Genomic DNA, 16,114 nt, shown 5'->3' on the forward strand with positions numbered 1-16,114 from the left:
TTAGCCTCTTGACATGGACGTGTAACAGTATGCATGAAATATTGCCCACATAGTTGAAGTCAGTCTCTAGAAAGACTGATAATCCCGTGACCCAAGATGTCCACCCTCTAGACAGTACTAAGGCAATCAAAATGTGGCCAGTCCCATTCTGAGACATTTTGTGGGCATAAACTATCATGTTGTGGTCCCAGGGTCATCCACCTTGAATAGGAAATTCCAGTAGCTTAGAATTGCGTCTCAGGGGCAGGAACAAAGGCCAGATTTCTCTCTGTAGTCCAGATTCCTTATTACACAGTTGTCTTAGTGGAAGAAACTAAAATATCTTTTTGTTTTATTAAGCTACCACGTATTATCTATACAGTGAACATAATTTTATTTTATTAATTATTATTTTAAAAAATATATTTTATTGATTTTTTACAGAGAGGAAGGGAGTGGAATAGAGAGCTAGAAACATCAGTGAGAGAGAAACATTGGCCTGCTGCCTCCTGCATGCCTCCCACGGGGGATATGCCCGCAAACAAGGTACATGCCCTTGACCAGAATCGAACCTAGGACCCTTCAGCCACTGAGCCAAACCGGTTTCGGCTGAACATAATTTTATAACTAAGAACTCTATATCCTATTTCCACTAAAAATATTATTCAGGCTGTAATCTCACAACATGGTCTAACCTCACATCCTTCAGACCAATACAATAGAATATGTGATGTATTTTTAAAAATAAAAGGAAGAATTCCAGATGTGTTTTAGCATTTATGAAATGTTCTCATTTATTTTGATAAGCATATGACTTTAAACTTAATTTTGTATGAAAAGCTTTTCATTTTACTCATTGGTTTTCAGTGGAGGCCAGTTTTGCTCCCCCGGGGATATTTGGCATTGCCTGAGTACCATTTTGGTTGTCACAGTTGGGGGAGGTTGCTACTGACATTAATGGGTAGAAACCAATGGTTCTGCTTAACTTTGTACAATGTACTGGATGGCCCCCACAGCTAAGAATTATCTGGCCTTAAGTGGTGCCAATTTTGGGTTTAAGGGTTTATTTTTATTTTTATTTTGCAATTGCTTCTTTCTTTACATTTTATATATAGTGCATTTCATTTGAAACAGACTTTAGATGGCAATGAATTACTCATAATCTCAAATGGTTGAAGGTGAAATATAGTAAAGAAATTACGCATATACGAATACACGAAAACAAAACCACAGTAACTAGAAGAAAATAAAATTGAATGTTCATTCCATTTTTAATAACTTTCTAACTATTATTGGAAAATGGGAATAAGCCATTGACTATCAAAATAACTTGACACTTTGACTTGAAAAGGATTTATTTTTATATATGTAGAGAAAAGCTTCGACTACAAATAATCAAAAGGTTTGATTAGCAATTTACATAAGAGAAAACAAACTTGAAAAAGCATTTCACTTTGTGTGAGAAATATACATGTTTGTTGAATGAATGAAAAAAATAACTTGTAGATACATCTTTAGTCTACTAAGTAAGCATAAATAAGTGAAATTGATAAAACTCTATTGGTTGAATTTTGGGGAAATTAATATATAAGTTTTTAATATAATTATAAATCATCAGTTTTGGGGTGAGAATGAGAACCTTAAAACTAATAGTATATTTTTAATAATTTAAAGAATTTGAGAAGCATAATTGTATTATTTTTATTGTAAAATATATATAACACAAAAATTACCATCTTAATATACTTAAAATTACCATCTGAATATACTTAATGCCAATGAACCATCTTGGTTCATTGGCATTAAGTATATTCACATTATGGTACAACTATCACCACTGTTTATCTTCATAATTTTTTATCATCTCAAACTAAAACTATATATAATACTTTTCTTAATAAAGAAATTTGAGTAGAGAATTATTGTAAAGTATATATTAGAGGAGCTTTTTAACCTTGACTTAGAATTATGTCCAGAACCTGCCATTGACTTATTTGTATTATCTTATAATAGAAATAATCTATCTATTATTTTAAGGCTCAAAACAATAAGTTTGCAAGGAATGTTGTACAAGTTGATTTTATAATTGATAATATTCCAAAGAGATTATAGTTTTCTGAATAGTTGATTTAAAAATAACTTAATGTGTAGTTAATTATATAATAAAATTTTTATTGGCAATTGACTGTTCATAAGTTATTGGAAGCAGTTTTAAGAGTTTGAGGTGATGTTTAAGCTGCATAAGTTCTTTGGAAAGGGCTTTGATACTCAGTGTTACTTTAGGAAATTTAATTATTTTTTTAGGTCTCTACAGCAGAACAATGTCGTTCTTCCCCAAAAAGTATGATTTCTTGCAATAAAAAATCCCTGTATCTTCCACAAGAAATGTCAGCTGTCTATATAGAATTCACAGAATATTACTATCCAGATGGAAAGGATTTTCCAAGTAAGAGGGTTTCCTATTTTCTTATAATTTGTTCATTACTTGGGAAGTTTTTTTTTTTTTTTGCTAAGTTTTTTAGTTTTCTAAATGTAAAAAAAGAAAGGTCATTGTTCTTTACTCTTGTTATCGTTGTGTGTAGTATACGATTCTAGTATAGCATTTTCATATATTATTAGAGGCCCGTGTGCACGGGATCCCTCAGCCCAGCCCGCACCCTCTTCAGTCTGCAGTCCAGGAGCTCTCAGGGGATGTCCGACTGATGGCAGTGAGAACTGCATAGCACTGCCACCATGGCTGAGAGGTGCTTCCCCTGTGGGAGCGCACTGACCACCAGGGGGCAGCTCCTGCACTGAGCTTCTGCTCCTGGTGGTTAGTGTGCATCATAGCTATTCATCATTCTGCTTTTCAGTTGATTTGCATATTACCCTTTTATTATATAAGATTATTTGTTCTTATGTTCTTTTCCCTCATTAGCTGGTAGGATACCTGATGTCAGGAATTATGTGGTATTCGTGCTTCATTTTATCCCTGAAGTTTTACTTATTTTTATACTTGGTGACTGTTTAATGACAGTCTATTTATAGAATGAAATAAATTTCCCCCGTTAGTAAAACGCCATTTATATTTCTGCCATATAAATATAAAACTGTATTTCATTGAAAAAATAAATAATGAAGTTATCCTTTTAGCTACAGAGAATTTTTTGGCCTGGTTTTAATGTCATTTATGTTTAGTTAAACATATATTACATGAGTTTTTATTTGTGTTTAGTTAAACATATATTACATGAATTTTTATTTGTAACCTACTTTCGCTGCTTAAAATTAAAATTATTATACATTTGTATTCTTTGAAGGTTAAAATTCTGTTTTGTTTGTCTCCATTGATCTAGGAGTCCTTCAAATTAAAATTTGCCTTGTTTATGTGGTACCTTTTTCATTATTGCAGTTAAAAATCATACTTGAATAGAAGTGTTTAAATGAAATAGGTTATGTTATAGGGGGAAAACAATTTTACATCCTCTTTTTAAGAGTAGGATTCCCAAAGTAGTTTGACCTACTGTACCCATTTGTTTAATATTGACTTAAGATAGGTTCTTAGTTTCAAAGGGGATTTCTGATCTCATGCCTTTGTTGTTCATAAAAGGAAGATAGCCTGCCCTGGACAGTGTGACTCAGTTGGGTGTCATCCCACATCACGAAACCTGGCTGGTTCAATTCCCAGTCAGGGCACATGCCCTGGTTGCAGGCTAAATCTCTGGCTGGTGTGTGCAGGAGGCAGCTGATCAATGTTTTGCTTTCACATCAATATTTCTCTCTCTAAAAATCAATTTAAAAATATTTAAAAACAAAAGGGGGTGCCTTGGAAATTACTTTGAAGAAACATAGAGCTATTTTATGACTTTAATTTTTGTTTGTGCCAGATTTTGGGATCTAATCCTCACAGTTTTATGTATTTCAACAGTCTTTTGTGTGTTTCTCATTTGTTTGTTTCCTCTACCTTCCTGACTAAAATAATGAGAAAATTAAGATAGATCAAGATATTTGCTCAGCCCCTTAGAAAAAGTAGCATGGCATAGCTGAAACTCAAGCATGGGTCTTCTAAATCGAAATTCATTTCTCCCCACTGTTTCCCCAGGGCATTTACAGCCATTTGTCTATTATTGGGTAGTCCTATTGTTTCCAGCCCTCTCCCACACCTCCTAAAATTGTTTTCCTTAGAAAATGCATCATCGAACTACTAATTTTTCTTCAGAGTGAAGGCTAGTTTCCAGGATTTCTAACTTCTAATCTAGGCTTATTTCTGTCAGTTTTATTAACATGTGCCAAAGGAATTAAAATCTCATTCTATAATCTCTCTCTATATATTTTTTCTGACATAAATATAAAATTTCCCCCCAGCAATTTAAATCCTAAACACCCAGATACCTAGGAGTGGAATTGCTAGGTTATGTTTTAACTGGTTTTATTATGGAAAATTTTCAAACACACAAATGTAAAGCGGGTAGTATACTGAATCCCCATGTATAGGGATCCACTTTCATTCCTTATGTCTCATTTCTCTGTTAAGCTATATAACTTTAAAGACATACAACTTTAAAAAATAATTATAAATGTAATATGTTTATTATTTTTATAAATTTCCAAAAGTAAAAATAATAGCCCATGAGCCTACAATTTAGAGCAACTTCTTCTAATACCTACATGTACTAGTGTGCTAGCACTGCCATAACAAAGAAGTATACGCTGAGTGGTTTAAACAACAGAGCGGAGGCTCTGGAGCCGACAGCAGGTGCAAGTGCCAGGTGGGACCACAGTGTGCGGGAGCAAAGAGTTTTCAGTAACCACCAGAGGCTCACCCCACTGACAGTGACTGACGCCCCGCCTTGGTCTGGCACCCCTCCCCTCAAAAACCTGGTCCACCATCCCACTACCATGTTTCACATGTGCCCTGGGTGGTCAGCGCATGTCATAGTGACTGGTTGGTTGGTTGTATTGCTGTTCGGTTTATTTGCATATTAGCCTTTTATTATATAGTACCAGGCATCTGTTGCAGGAATATTCCTGCAAGACTTCCAGCAGGCTTCCTTCTTGCCACTCCCACCTCTCCTGTCCCCCTACCTCTCCTGTCCCCCTACCTCTCCCGCTGCGGTGGGTGGGGCGGGATGTGCCCTGCCCGTTCCACCTGTCCCACCATGCTCGTGGCCACTGCTTCCACCATCTCCGTGGCCACATGTGCTGCCACCACCACTGCATGCCTCGCCCTCATGCGCTATCAGTGCTTTCCCTCCAGCAGCTGTAGTCGCCTTGCTTTCCATTTTCCCTCCCTTTTCCTTCTATGCTGTCTTCAGTCTTCACTCCTCCCCCCTCCACGTATGCAAATTAACTGTCATCTTTGTTGGGTTAATTTGCATACTTGCTCTGATGGACTGGTGGAATCGAACCCGGGACCTTTCAGTCTGCAGGCCGACGCTCTATCCACTGAGCCAAACAGGTTTCGGCCATTCAGTGAATCTTTACGAAAAGAAAGGATATGAGAGAAAGAGAGAGAGAGAGAGATATGGAAGGGAAGGAGAAAGGGAGGGAGGGAAGGGGAAAGGAAGGAAGGAAGGAAGGAAGGAAGGAAGGAAGGAAGGAAGGAAGGAAGGAAGGAAGGAAGGAAGGAAGGAAGGAAAGCAGGCAAATAAATCCTATTCAGGACGTTGTTGTAATGCTATCTTTACTGGTATACCACCACTTGAGCTTATTTTCCTTAAATTAATATAGTTTAAAATTCCTAGATATACATACTACTTTGCTTTGGTAAAAGTAAATAGGTTTGAATATTTAGAATAAGATATCTTCATCAAAATGGTCTGAAAGTAATATTAGCTTTTATGATACAAATATATGCGGATTTCAGGAAATAATGTACACTCTTATTATAAATACTACTTGAACTTATATTGTCACTAAAACATTTATCAACCCTTACTAGGCATTTTTCTATTTTGGATAGCTATGAAAAAGAGTATTCATTTGATCATTTAAGGGATAATTGAGTTTTCACTTTGCATCGAGCACTATGGTAGGTTTATGATTAAGGGGAGAATAAAACTGCACTGGTGGTCCCTCCTGTCAAGAAGACTTGCCTGGTTTACCACTTTCATAAGAAATTAATCATTAAGACTTGGTTCTTTCATTGTGGAGGATTTTTATTCAGATTCAGGTAGTAAAAATCCTTATAGAAATAAGGGGTTAAATAAAGATCACATCTTTGATGTCATAATTCATTAAAAAGGTAAGGTTATTTTTTTTAAAGTTTTCTAATTGGTGACTATCACATTAGGAAAATAGATATAAACAGTATTTCCCATTTATATAGCTAGTTTTAGATTAAATTATATATATTTTTAGTTAGTGAAACAAACAATTGTTTTTGTCTATCTAAACATGTTTGCTATCAATCCACACATGTCACTTTAGTTTTGGAAAGAACATCTGAAAATCTTTTTACCTAAGTTGAAAAAGAATAAAACTTGTTAAACATGTCTTTTCTGTTCTCAGGGAAGGTTAAGAACTATCTGTTTATTAAAAATCTTTTTAAAATTTTTTTCTCCACAGTTCCATCTCCCAACCTTTATAGCCAGCTGAATGCACTACAGTTTACTGTGGATGAAAGAAGTATTCTGTGGTTAAATCAGTTTCTATTGGATTTAAAACAGAGCCTTAGTCAATTTATGGCTATATACAAGTTGAATGACAATTCAAAATCTGATGAGCATGTTGATATTCGAGTCGATGGCTTAATGCTAAAGGTACCATATAAACAAGTGACTATGAGAAAAAAAAACACAATTCTATGAAAGAAAAGTTAACACCATTTTAATTTCCAGGATTTAAGAGGGGTGCTCAATTTAAATCAGCTTCATGTGATCTTAATTTTGATTTTGAAATTTCAATTTTGATTTTCAATTATAGAAGCTTTAAGAGACTTTTTCCTGCTTTATCTTTCTTTTATTTTTCATTGCTTTCCACTTAATCAGTAGAAGTATAAGTCAGTCATTTTATTTTTCGTATTTCTTACCAAAACTGATAAAATTTTGTTTTAAGGAGAGTAAATAATACAGTGAAGCTTTAAAATTATATCTAAGAATTATTTATTCACACTTATTCTATTATTAATACCCAAAGGCAATAGAAAGTTGCCTTATATTATAGCAAGGTAACTGGTAGTTTGAATCCCATGGATATTTAAACTTTAAAGGAAGGAAATTAAAAAAACGACAACAGTTTAGTAAATAGAATAAGACTTGGGCATGGATGAAAATTTCAGTGTTGATGGAAGACTAAATTTATGTACCTTTAATTCTCTGTAAAATGAGATTAATAATACTTAACAATTACAGTGCAGAAATGTTTCAAAGATCTTAAAATATTCAATATAAGAAACACGTTGTGTGACATAATTATAATTTAAGATACAATTATATTATGATCTTTACATTTTCTGAGTATGGAAAGTTTTAAAAACAACCACTTTGAACTCTTTGATGTATTTTAAGCACTGGGATTAATTATCTCTGGAAAATTATTTTAGTAAATAGTTGGACCTATTCACTGAAGTTTATTTTCTTAATAATTTTCTCCCAGAAAAGTAATTGACCTCAGTGGAGTCATTCCATTTACTCATCTGTTCATCCTCCAAATTCCTTGAACCTAAAAAATATATTTAAAAATTTCTTTTTTTTAAACTTGGCACTTTCTTATATGTACTCAGAACATAGTAAACATTTAATAGTACTGATTTAATTTAAAGTTTGTTAACTTTGTGATATGTTATATGCAAATATATTTGTTTGTCATGCACATTATTTATTATGTTTGTTTTTCAAGCATTTCTTAGTGGTAAATCACTTAAGTCCTTTTTACTCAACTTAATAGGAAGATTTTGGGGGGAGAATATTTTATATCTGGATAGGAAACTAGTATTTTGAGTGGTAATGTCAAAAAGAATTCTTGACTTAAGTCATGTTCTTGGTTATTTTGTCTTATATGGATTTTTAATATATTTTTATTTTTAAAAAATATTTTTTTCTTTTTTAGGTTGTTATTCCTTCTGAAATGAAATCTGAATGTCATCAAGATCAACCACATGCAATTTCTATTCAGAGTTCTGAAATGATTGCCACAAATACAAGGCACTGTCCAAACTGTCGACATTCTGACCTAGAAGCCTTGTTTCAAGACTTTAAAGATTGTGACTTTTTCAGTAAAACATATACTAGCTTCCCCAAGTCAGGTGACAGTTTTAATCTTCTACATCCTATCTTCCAGAGACATGCTCATGAACAAGATACCAAAATGCATGAAGTTTATAAAGGAAATATTACTCCCAAGTTGAATAAACACACTCTTAAAACTTCTGCTGCCACAGATGTTTGGGCTGTGTACTTTTCTCAGTTTTGGATAGATTATGAAGGGATGAAAAGCGGAAAAGGACGACCAATAAGTTTTGTAGACTCTTTCCCTCTTTCCTTCTGGATTTGTCAGCCAACAAGGTTTGCACTGTCTCAAAAAGAGCTGCAGACTTGTAATCAAATCTCTCTAAATACATCACAAAGTGAATCTAGTGACCTGACTGGCCGATGGAAGCGGAAAAAGCTTTTGAAGGACTATTACAGCACAGAGTCTGAGCCCTTAATGAATGGTAGGCAGAAATCTTCCGATACATTTTTAAGATTTTCCTCTTCCTCAGATGCAGATATTCACGTCCTGGTTCATGTTCATAAGCACGTCAGTATGCAGATCAATCACTACCAGTATCTGTTCTTGCTTTTCCTCCATGAGTCACTTATCCTGCTTTCAGAGAACTTAAGGAACGATGTAGAAGCGGTGACTGGCAGTCCTGCGAGTCAGACATCCGTTTGCATTGGGATTTTACTTAAAAGTGCAGAGGTGGCTCTTTTATTGCATCCAGTGGATCAAGCAAACACTCTTAAGTCTCCTGTTTCTGGAGGTGTGAACCCAGTAATTCCTGATTGTTTGCCTACAGAAAACAGAGGATTCCTATCTTCAAAAAGGAAACAAGCTAGTAATAGTAACAATCAAAATAGAAGTGTAACTGTTAATCATATGTCAGAGAACAGATCTATGAGTGTTGACCTTAGCCATGTCCCTTTGAAGGATCCTTTGCTTTTTAAATCAGCTAGTGATACAAATCTGCAAAAAGATATTTCTTTTCTGGATTATTTGTCAGATAAAAATTTAGAGAAAATAAGTGAAGATGAAAGTAGTGGAATTCTTTGCAAAAGTGGCTCAGAGGAAATTGGCTTAGAAACAACAGACAAAAGGAATTTATCTTATGCAGATTCAAATAGTGTCTTAAACTACAGAGAACATTCAGGCATACTGTCACTTGATAATGATGGTAATCAAAATGTGCTTTCAAGTAGTTTAACTAATAAAAGAAATGAAACCATAAAGTCGATCTTTAAAGCTGAAGATTTGCTGCCAGAAACAGTTTCGCTCACTGAGAATCTGGATTTCAATAAAGAAGAAGCACCCACAGTGAGAACACTTAAAACACAGTCATCTTTAAGGTAACAGTGTGCTATTGGGAGGGGGTGGGGGAGTTTGTGAGTGTATTTTGGTTTTGGATCTAAAATCGCATGGCAAAATATGGCATTGTTAGAGTTACATGGAAGAGCAGGTTTTTCAAAACATGGAAATACTTTGAGGTTATATTTATATAAAATATAATTTATAAATTTGTGGATACTGTATACATATTTTTATTTTGTTAGAGGTATTTTAAAAAATATATATATTTTATTGATTTTTTACAGAGAGGAAGGGAGAGAGATAGAGAGTTAGAAACATAGATGAGAGAGAAGCATTGATCAGCTGCCTCCTGCATACTCCCTACTGGGGATGTGCCCGCAGCCAAGGTACATGCCCTTGACCAGAATTGAACCTGGGACCTGCAGTCTGCAGGCCGACGCTCTATCCACTGAGCCAAACCGGTTTCGGCTTGAGATGTTTTTTAGAAAGACTTTTTTTTTTAACCTTACATGTGATGATCTTCTAATAATTTTGTTAACAGTGGGAAGCCTAAGGAACCCTGCCCACCGAATCAGGCTCCACACTGTACGTCTTACAAGAACATAAAAAGAAGCTCCTCACAAACCTCATTGGATACTATTTCACTTGACAGCATGATATTGGAAGATCAGTTGTTAGAAAGTGATGGAAGTGATAGTTTTCTGGAAAAAGGTAAAGCAATTCAATAAAGTGTTTATATTATATATATATGTATCTTACATGTGTTTCTTTTAACAGGATATTTCTCTTTTTTTTGTGTGGCTGACAGCTAGCAATTATTTGTATATCCTATATAATGAAAGGCTGAGCAAATTGTCCCCCCGACTGGGAGTTCAACCAGGCAGTGGGGCCAACTAGCCAACTGCCTGCGGCCCCTCCCCTCAGCTGTTCTGCCAGATCGGCCTGCACCTGTGCAGAAATTTATGCACCAGGCCTCTAGTAGATCATAAATCAGATAGCATTTAGGCTACCAGCTCTCTTACAGAGATTTCTATATGTGAAATGTTGATTTGGTAACCTTAATTAGCATGAAAGATCCTTAAGTATGTGGTCCTAGGATTGCAGTCCAGACTGTATCTACTTAGTCCCATAGCAGGATTCTCTCATGGAAGCTTATTATATGGTATCAAATATAATAATAAAAACATTGAGACCATGTTTTGTATATCTTTGGTTTTTCTAATCTTTCTAGTAATTTACTAATTTTTCTAGTAATTGATCTCTGACAGACACTTAAAAAAATTGTCTTTTACCTCAGAGAATTTGAGAAGTATGGAAATAATACAGCACATTGAGAAAGTATGGCAGGTAGATAAGAGTGGAGAATTATTACATTGATGGTAGTGGAATTAACTTCATGCAGAAGATCATTAGAAACTACTGTAGGGTACTAAAAGAAAAATTAAGTGGTCAGACTGGAATTATCCCATTTAGGACAGAGTAAAGCAGGCCACGCTGACTGACCACGAACCTGCTAGTTACAGAAGCACCGTGCCTGCACGGAGAACACCGGCTGAAGTCAGCTGTGATGGATTTCAGACTGTCTACGTTTAGGGCTTAAATATCTCTAACATTTTATTTTAGGAAGTTATTTCTTATTATTTGCTTACTAATCACAATTTAATTTTTCTTTGTTTATTGTCTTTTAAACAAGGCTATGCTTAGGAAAAATTTAAAGGAATAGCCAATTTTGGTTAGATAAATGTAACATTTTTGGATCATTGGTAAAACTAACTTTTTTTGTATTATTTCAGTTATTAAAAAGAATTCAAGTACAAATTATCAGAACACAGCAAATAGTGCAAATGCCACTGCAAACCTACAGAATTATGGTGAAACCTCTCCGGATGCCATCAGTACGAATTCAGAGGGTGCTCAAGAAAACCACAATGACCTGGTAATGATTTCAGAGATTCTAGGAAGAGAAATGCCAACTTAATGTGTTCACATGTTAAGACATTAATATATAAAACGATTAGATTGTGGGTAATTCACTTTGTTCTCTCTTGAAAACTCATTTTCTGTTCTTGAAAAATTCATCTTACTGAATTATTTTTCTCTAAATTTCACTTAAAAGTTTTGTTTTTTTCTATTGAGGAGGGGAGGTTCTATCTTTTTTTCATCTTTTATTTTTCAACTTTTAGTTTCAATTTAAATATACTGTGAAAAAGTTTGATGATCAGGTTGATAGTTCCTATGAGGGGCTTTCTACAAAAGAAGTAGATTATTGGTTTAATTAAGCCTTCTTCACCCAGTGAAATATTCTGTGGGTGATTTTAGAAAATATCTTTAGTTTTTAATTAAAATAATTTCACATGGAAATGTCATGTAATTAGTCTTTGTGTTAAAAAAATTCTTCTTTTGATTGAGTAAGAAGAAAAATGGCTGAAATTTATGACAATAATATAGTAACTACATTTTTTTTATCACAAGTATATATTTGGTCTATTAGGCCTGAGTTATATTTTTAGAGATTGTAGTTTCCTGAGTTATTTAAAAAAATTTTGTTTTAAGTACTTGGTATACTAATATTATGTATGTAATCATTGTTAGATGTCAGTCGTGATGTTTAAAATTACTGGTGTTAATGGGGAAATTCACATCCGAGGGGAAGATACAGAAATCTGTCTTCAAGTGGACCAAGTGACACCGGATCAATTAGGCAATATCAGTCTTCGGCATTACCTTTCCAATCGTTCAGTAGGTGAGATTTTAATATGACTTAAAATTTTTCATTTTATACTTGTATATATAAGAGGCTAATATGCTAAGTGTCCCTCTGCCCGTCGACTGTTCACTGTGATGCACAATGACAACTAGGGGGCAGACACTCAATGCAGAGGCTGCTGAGCTGCAGTCACTTGGCAGCAGCAGTTCTCTGGTGATGCACCCCAAAACCAGAGAAGAGGGAGCCCAATTTCTCACAGAGCCGCGTAATTCTACCTTCAGCCGTCAGATATGTTGTTCCTGGGGCACTGTTGACCCTGAATCTGGTTTACTGCACACTTGCATTCGCATTCCACACTCTGTATGATAGCAACTTTGCAGAGTGCCCTCTTGTACTCTGGGACCCCGTGGAGGATGTGGGAGAGCTGATTTTGGCCTGATCCCCGCAGGCCAGGCCAAGGGACCCCATCTACCAGAGGGACCCCACTAATTGCAGATGCCCTTCGAGCCACAGCGTCACCCCAGGGGAGGGAGGGACTGTGGAAGGTTGGCTCCAGGGCTTGTCCAGCTGGTCTCGTCTCAAGTACTGCCCCGTTGGCAACCTAATTTAAAAAATATATATATATTTTATTGATTTTTTACAGAGTGGAAGAGAGAGGGTTAGAGAGTTAGAAACATCCGTGAGAGAGAACCACCGATCAGCTGCCTTTTGCACACCCCCTACTGGGGATGTGCCCACAACTAAGGTACATGCCCTTGACCGGAATCGAACCTGGGACCTTTTAGTCCCCAGGCCGACGGCTCTATCCACTGAGCCAAACTGGTTTTGGCTAATTTTTTTTTTCAATGTGCACAAATCTGTGCACCAGGTCACTAGTTACCATATAAATGAATTCAAGAAAAATTACATTTACATTAGCTACTTGTTTCACATTGCCTTATTTTCATGTTGATTAAGTTTAGGAATATAATCTGTTGATGTATTCTCTAATAATTTTTTTTGTTTGTTTCTTCTATTAAGTTCTGTCTTACTTTTTCAGTCTTCCCATTTTTTGAGATAAGGGTCTGAGAAAACTGAGTTCTTTCCATATGAAAAGAGTGATATAGTAATTCTAAAAGTTCAAACGTAGGTCCATTTATACTAATAAGAGGGTAGTATGCTAATTAGACCTGAAAGACCCGATGTCCGGATCTCAGGTGCATGTGGCCAGCCAGAGGGAGGGAAGCGCAGTCCCGATTGCCTGAGGCAAACCGGAGGAGGGAAGCCCACGTTCCAGTTGCCTGCCAGCAACTGGAGGAGGGAAGCCTGGGTCCCAGGTGCCAGAGGGAAGCTGGTGCCAGTAGCCAGGGGAAGGAAGACCTACTCTTGCAAGAATTTTCATGCATCAGGCCTCTAGTACTAGAATAAATGTCAATTTCTATATTTCATAGTTATAAGCAAACATTTCCAAATACCCGGTATTTGGAAAAATCATGTATCCTGTTCTTGTTCTTTATTCTAAGATCAACACTCTCCCTTGGACATAGAGGGGTATAAACAAAAAACATGCAGGGTATGAAGAGGAAGCTACATTTTCAAATCCCCTTTTCAAAGTTTAAATAAAGGTATTTTTGGTTTTTAGTCATTTGAGGAAATGACTTAATAGAATAGTTATATTAAGAATTTAAAATGATAATATTGAAGTTTTAAAATGTTTAAAATTACAGCCCTGTAATGTTTTTCTTTGCTATGTATACACAATGATGTATCTGATAGATAACATGTTCAAGTACATATAGTCTTGATATCAAATAAGTATGCTGTCACTTCACATCATGGGAATTGCAGATAAATTTGCCACGTTATATAATAGGAGCCTAATATGCAAATCGACGAATGGGCAGAATGACAGGTGAAATGACTGGTTGCTGTGATGTGCACTGACCACCAGGTGGCAGACGCTCAACACAGGAGATTCCTCCATCTCGCAGGCCCTAGGCCAGCCAAGGCAGGTGCCCATCCCTCCCCCCACCCCCCACCCCCTTCACCCCACCAGTTGCCCCACAGACAGGCGACCAGTGGCAGTGGTGCAGCAATCAAGGGGGAGGGGCTGGCCAGTGAGTGGGCTGGAGCCGCCCTCTGATCACCCCAGGGGAAGGGCCCTCCAATGGCACCTGCCTTGGCCAGCTTACTGGTCCTGTGGCCGCCCCTCTCCTCCCCGTCCCCCCCAGTGATGCAGTAGGGGGTTGGCACTCAGCCTGCTTACCAGCTGGCCCTGCCACTTGATTTCCCTGGGGTGGGATGATGGGGGGGCCCCACTGGCACCTACCTTGGTTGTGACCTGCCTTAGCTGGACCCGCCTTGACTGGCCTGGGGCCTGTGGGCTGGAGGAAGCTCCTGCATTGAGCGTCTGCCCCCGGTGGTCAGTGCTCTCATAGCAGCCGGTCATTCTACCGTTTTGTCAGTTTGCTTATTAGGCTTTTATTATATAGGACAGACAAGTTAATTAATACATTAAGCGCCATGTCAGTCACCAGTGACTGACACTATACTTTCCGTTTTGACCTCATCAGTCTCCAGAAGCCAGCATATTGGTGAAATCGGATATCATGGCTAAACGGAAAGGAAGACAAAACAGGGTTGGCGCTTTACGTGTTAACTTATTCTTCTTGATATAGGAAATACTAACATATCTAAGTACATATTCACACTCATGCTGAGGGAAAATAAACATTTTTCACCATGAACTTAATTAGTGGGGTTTCTTATGTGGACCCTTGGGACAGATAACTTTGGCTCCTCAACAATTGATACCTCTTGGCCTTTCCAGAACAATTAGTTTGTTTTTAACTCATGGGTTTTATGAATTGTGAAATGGATGGTCTTTTTCTTTTTGTTGCTAGAAAGCTCGTTTTTGGTCTGATTTTGATATAGAAATTTAAAAAATGCATTTTGAGTTATTAACCTTCCTACCTATTTTTTCCCTTCTGTCCTTATTTTTCTATTGCTTACTTTTGACCTGGCATGTGCATGTTTCCTCCTGTTCTTTTTAGAGCTGGATAAAGTAAAATAAACAAAATAGTTACCAGAAGGGCCAATTCACTTCAGTAGTTCTACTAGAAACTTTTCTTTTTTTAAATCGGATATTCTTTGGGTGCTTTAATGAAGTTTTAAAATTTGTTTTTTAACTCTCATATTTATATTTCTCTAAGCTACCAAGGCCAAGGCATAAATAAATATAAATATTTAACTCCCAGTTTTAATGAGGAAGGTGCAAAGCCATTTCGTTACTTCTTGAGAAATGTCTTAGTAGTCATTTTAAATGCCATGATTGTTTCTTCTTGACCATCGTCCATTATATTACAAATTTGTAGATAGGTACAAATCCAGAGACACTCTTAAGTATCTGAGGTATGCATGATATCAAATTTCTTTTTCTTTTCTTTTTTATGAAATCTTTATTGTTGAAAGTATTATATATATATATATCTATATGATGTCAGATTTATATCATGGTAGTATGTTGTTTCATGTTACCAAAAAGTAGAAAATAGAGACAAATGAACATTATTGCAGTAGAAAGTTGTCTATAAAATAGGAAATGAGGATTATATATGGTATTTATCTATCTGTCTACCTACCTACCTACCTGTCTATCTATCTATCTTTCTATCTGACCATTCCAACCTACCGGCTGACTGGTACATATGACACTCACTGGCAATTTAAAAATAAACATTGAGGAGGTGTGGGGGTTAATGGGGATATAAGGACACATATGTAATACCTTAATCGATAAAGAAAAAAATAATAAAAAAAGAAACACTTTCCTATTCCAGAGACATAAAGACATTTTCTTCTAAAATAAATAAATAAATTAAACAAACAAACATTGACTCGCACATGCATGATACATATCAAGCTCTTGCTGGTGCCAGTTGCATGTGTATGTTTCGATCTGTC

The 16,114-nt window shown here is 36.1% G+C and overlaps 1 protein-coding gene across 11 annotated transcripts in view; it reads left to right on the top strand.

Annotated features, from left to right (window-relative positions):
* UHRF1BP1L (UHRF1 binding protein 1 like) overlaps positions 1-16,114 on the top strand; it is a 71,637-nt gene that overhangs the window by 46,288 nt on the left and 9,235 nt on the right. For 5 of the 11 annotated variants that reach the window (XM_036459148.2, XM_036459152.2, XM_036459149.2 and 2 more), the window contains 6 exons: positions 2,284-2,425; positions 6,526-6,719; positions 8,008-9,503; positions 10,007-10,176; positions 11,259-11,401; positions 12,058-12,208. In XM_036459148.2, coding sequence (XP_036315041.1) covers positions 2,284-2,425; positions 6,526-6,719; positions 8,008-9,503; positions 10,007-10,176; positions 11,259-11,401; positions 12,058-12,208 — 2,296 coding nt within the window. Of the gene's footprint in view, positions 1-2,283; positions 2,426-6,525; positions 6,720-8,007; positions 9,504-10,006; positions 10,177-11,258; positions 11,402-12,057; positions 12,209-16,114 lie in introns of those variants that run through there. The other 6 variants (XM_036459153.2, XM_045587621.1, XM_036459154.2 and 3 more) reach the window with 6 other exon arrangements.

The sequence above is a fragment of the Pipistrellus kuhlii genome, unplaced genomic scaffold (assembly GCF_014108245.1).
Source record: "Pipistrellus kuhlii isolate mPipKuh1 unplaced genomic scaffold, mPipKuh1.p scaffold_m20_p_3, whole genome shotgun sequence".
Taxonomy (NCBI): Eukaryota; Metazoa; Chordata; class Mammalia; order Chiroptera; family Vespertilionidae; genus Pipistrellus; species Pipistrellus kuhlii.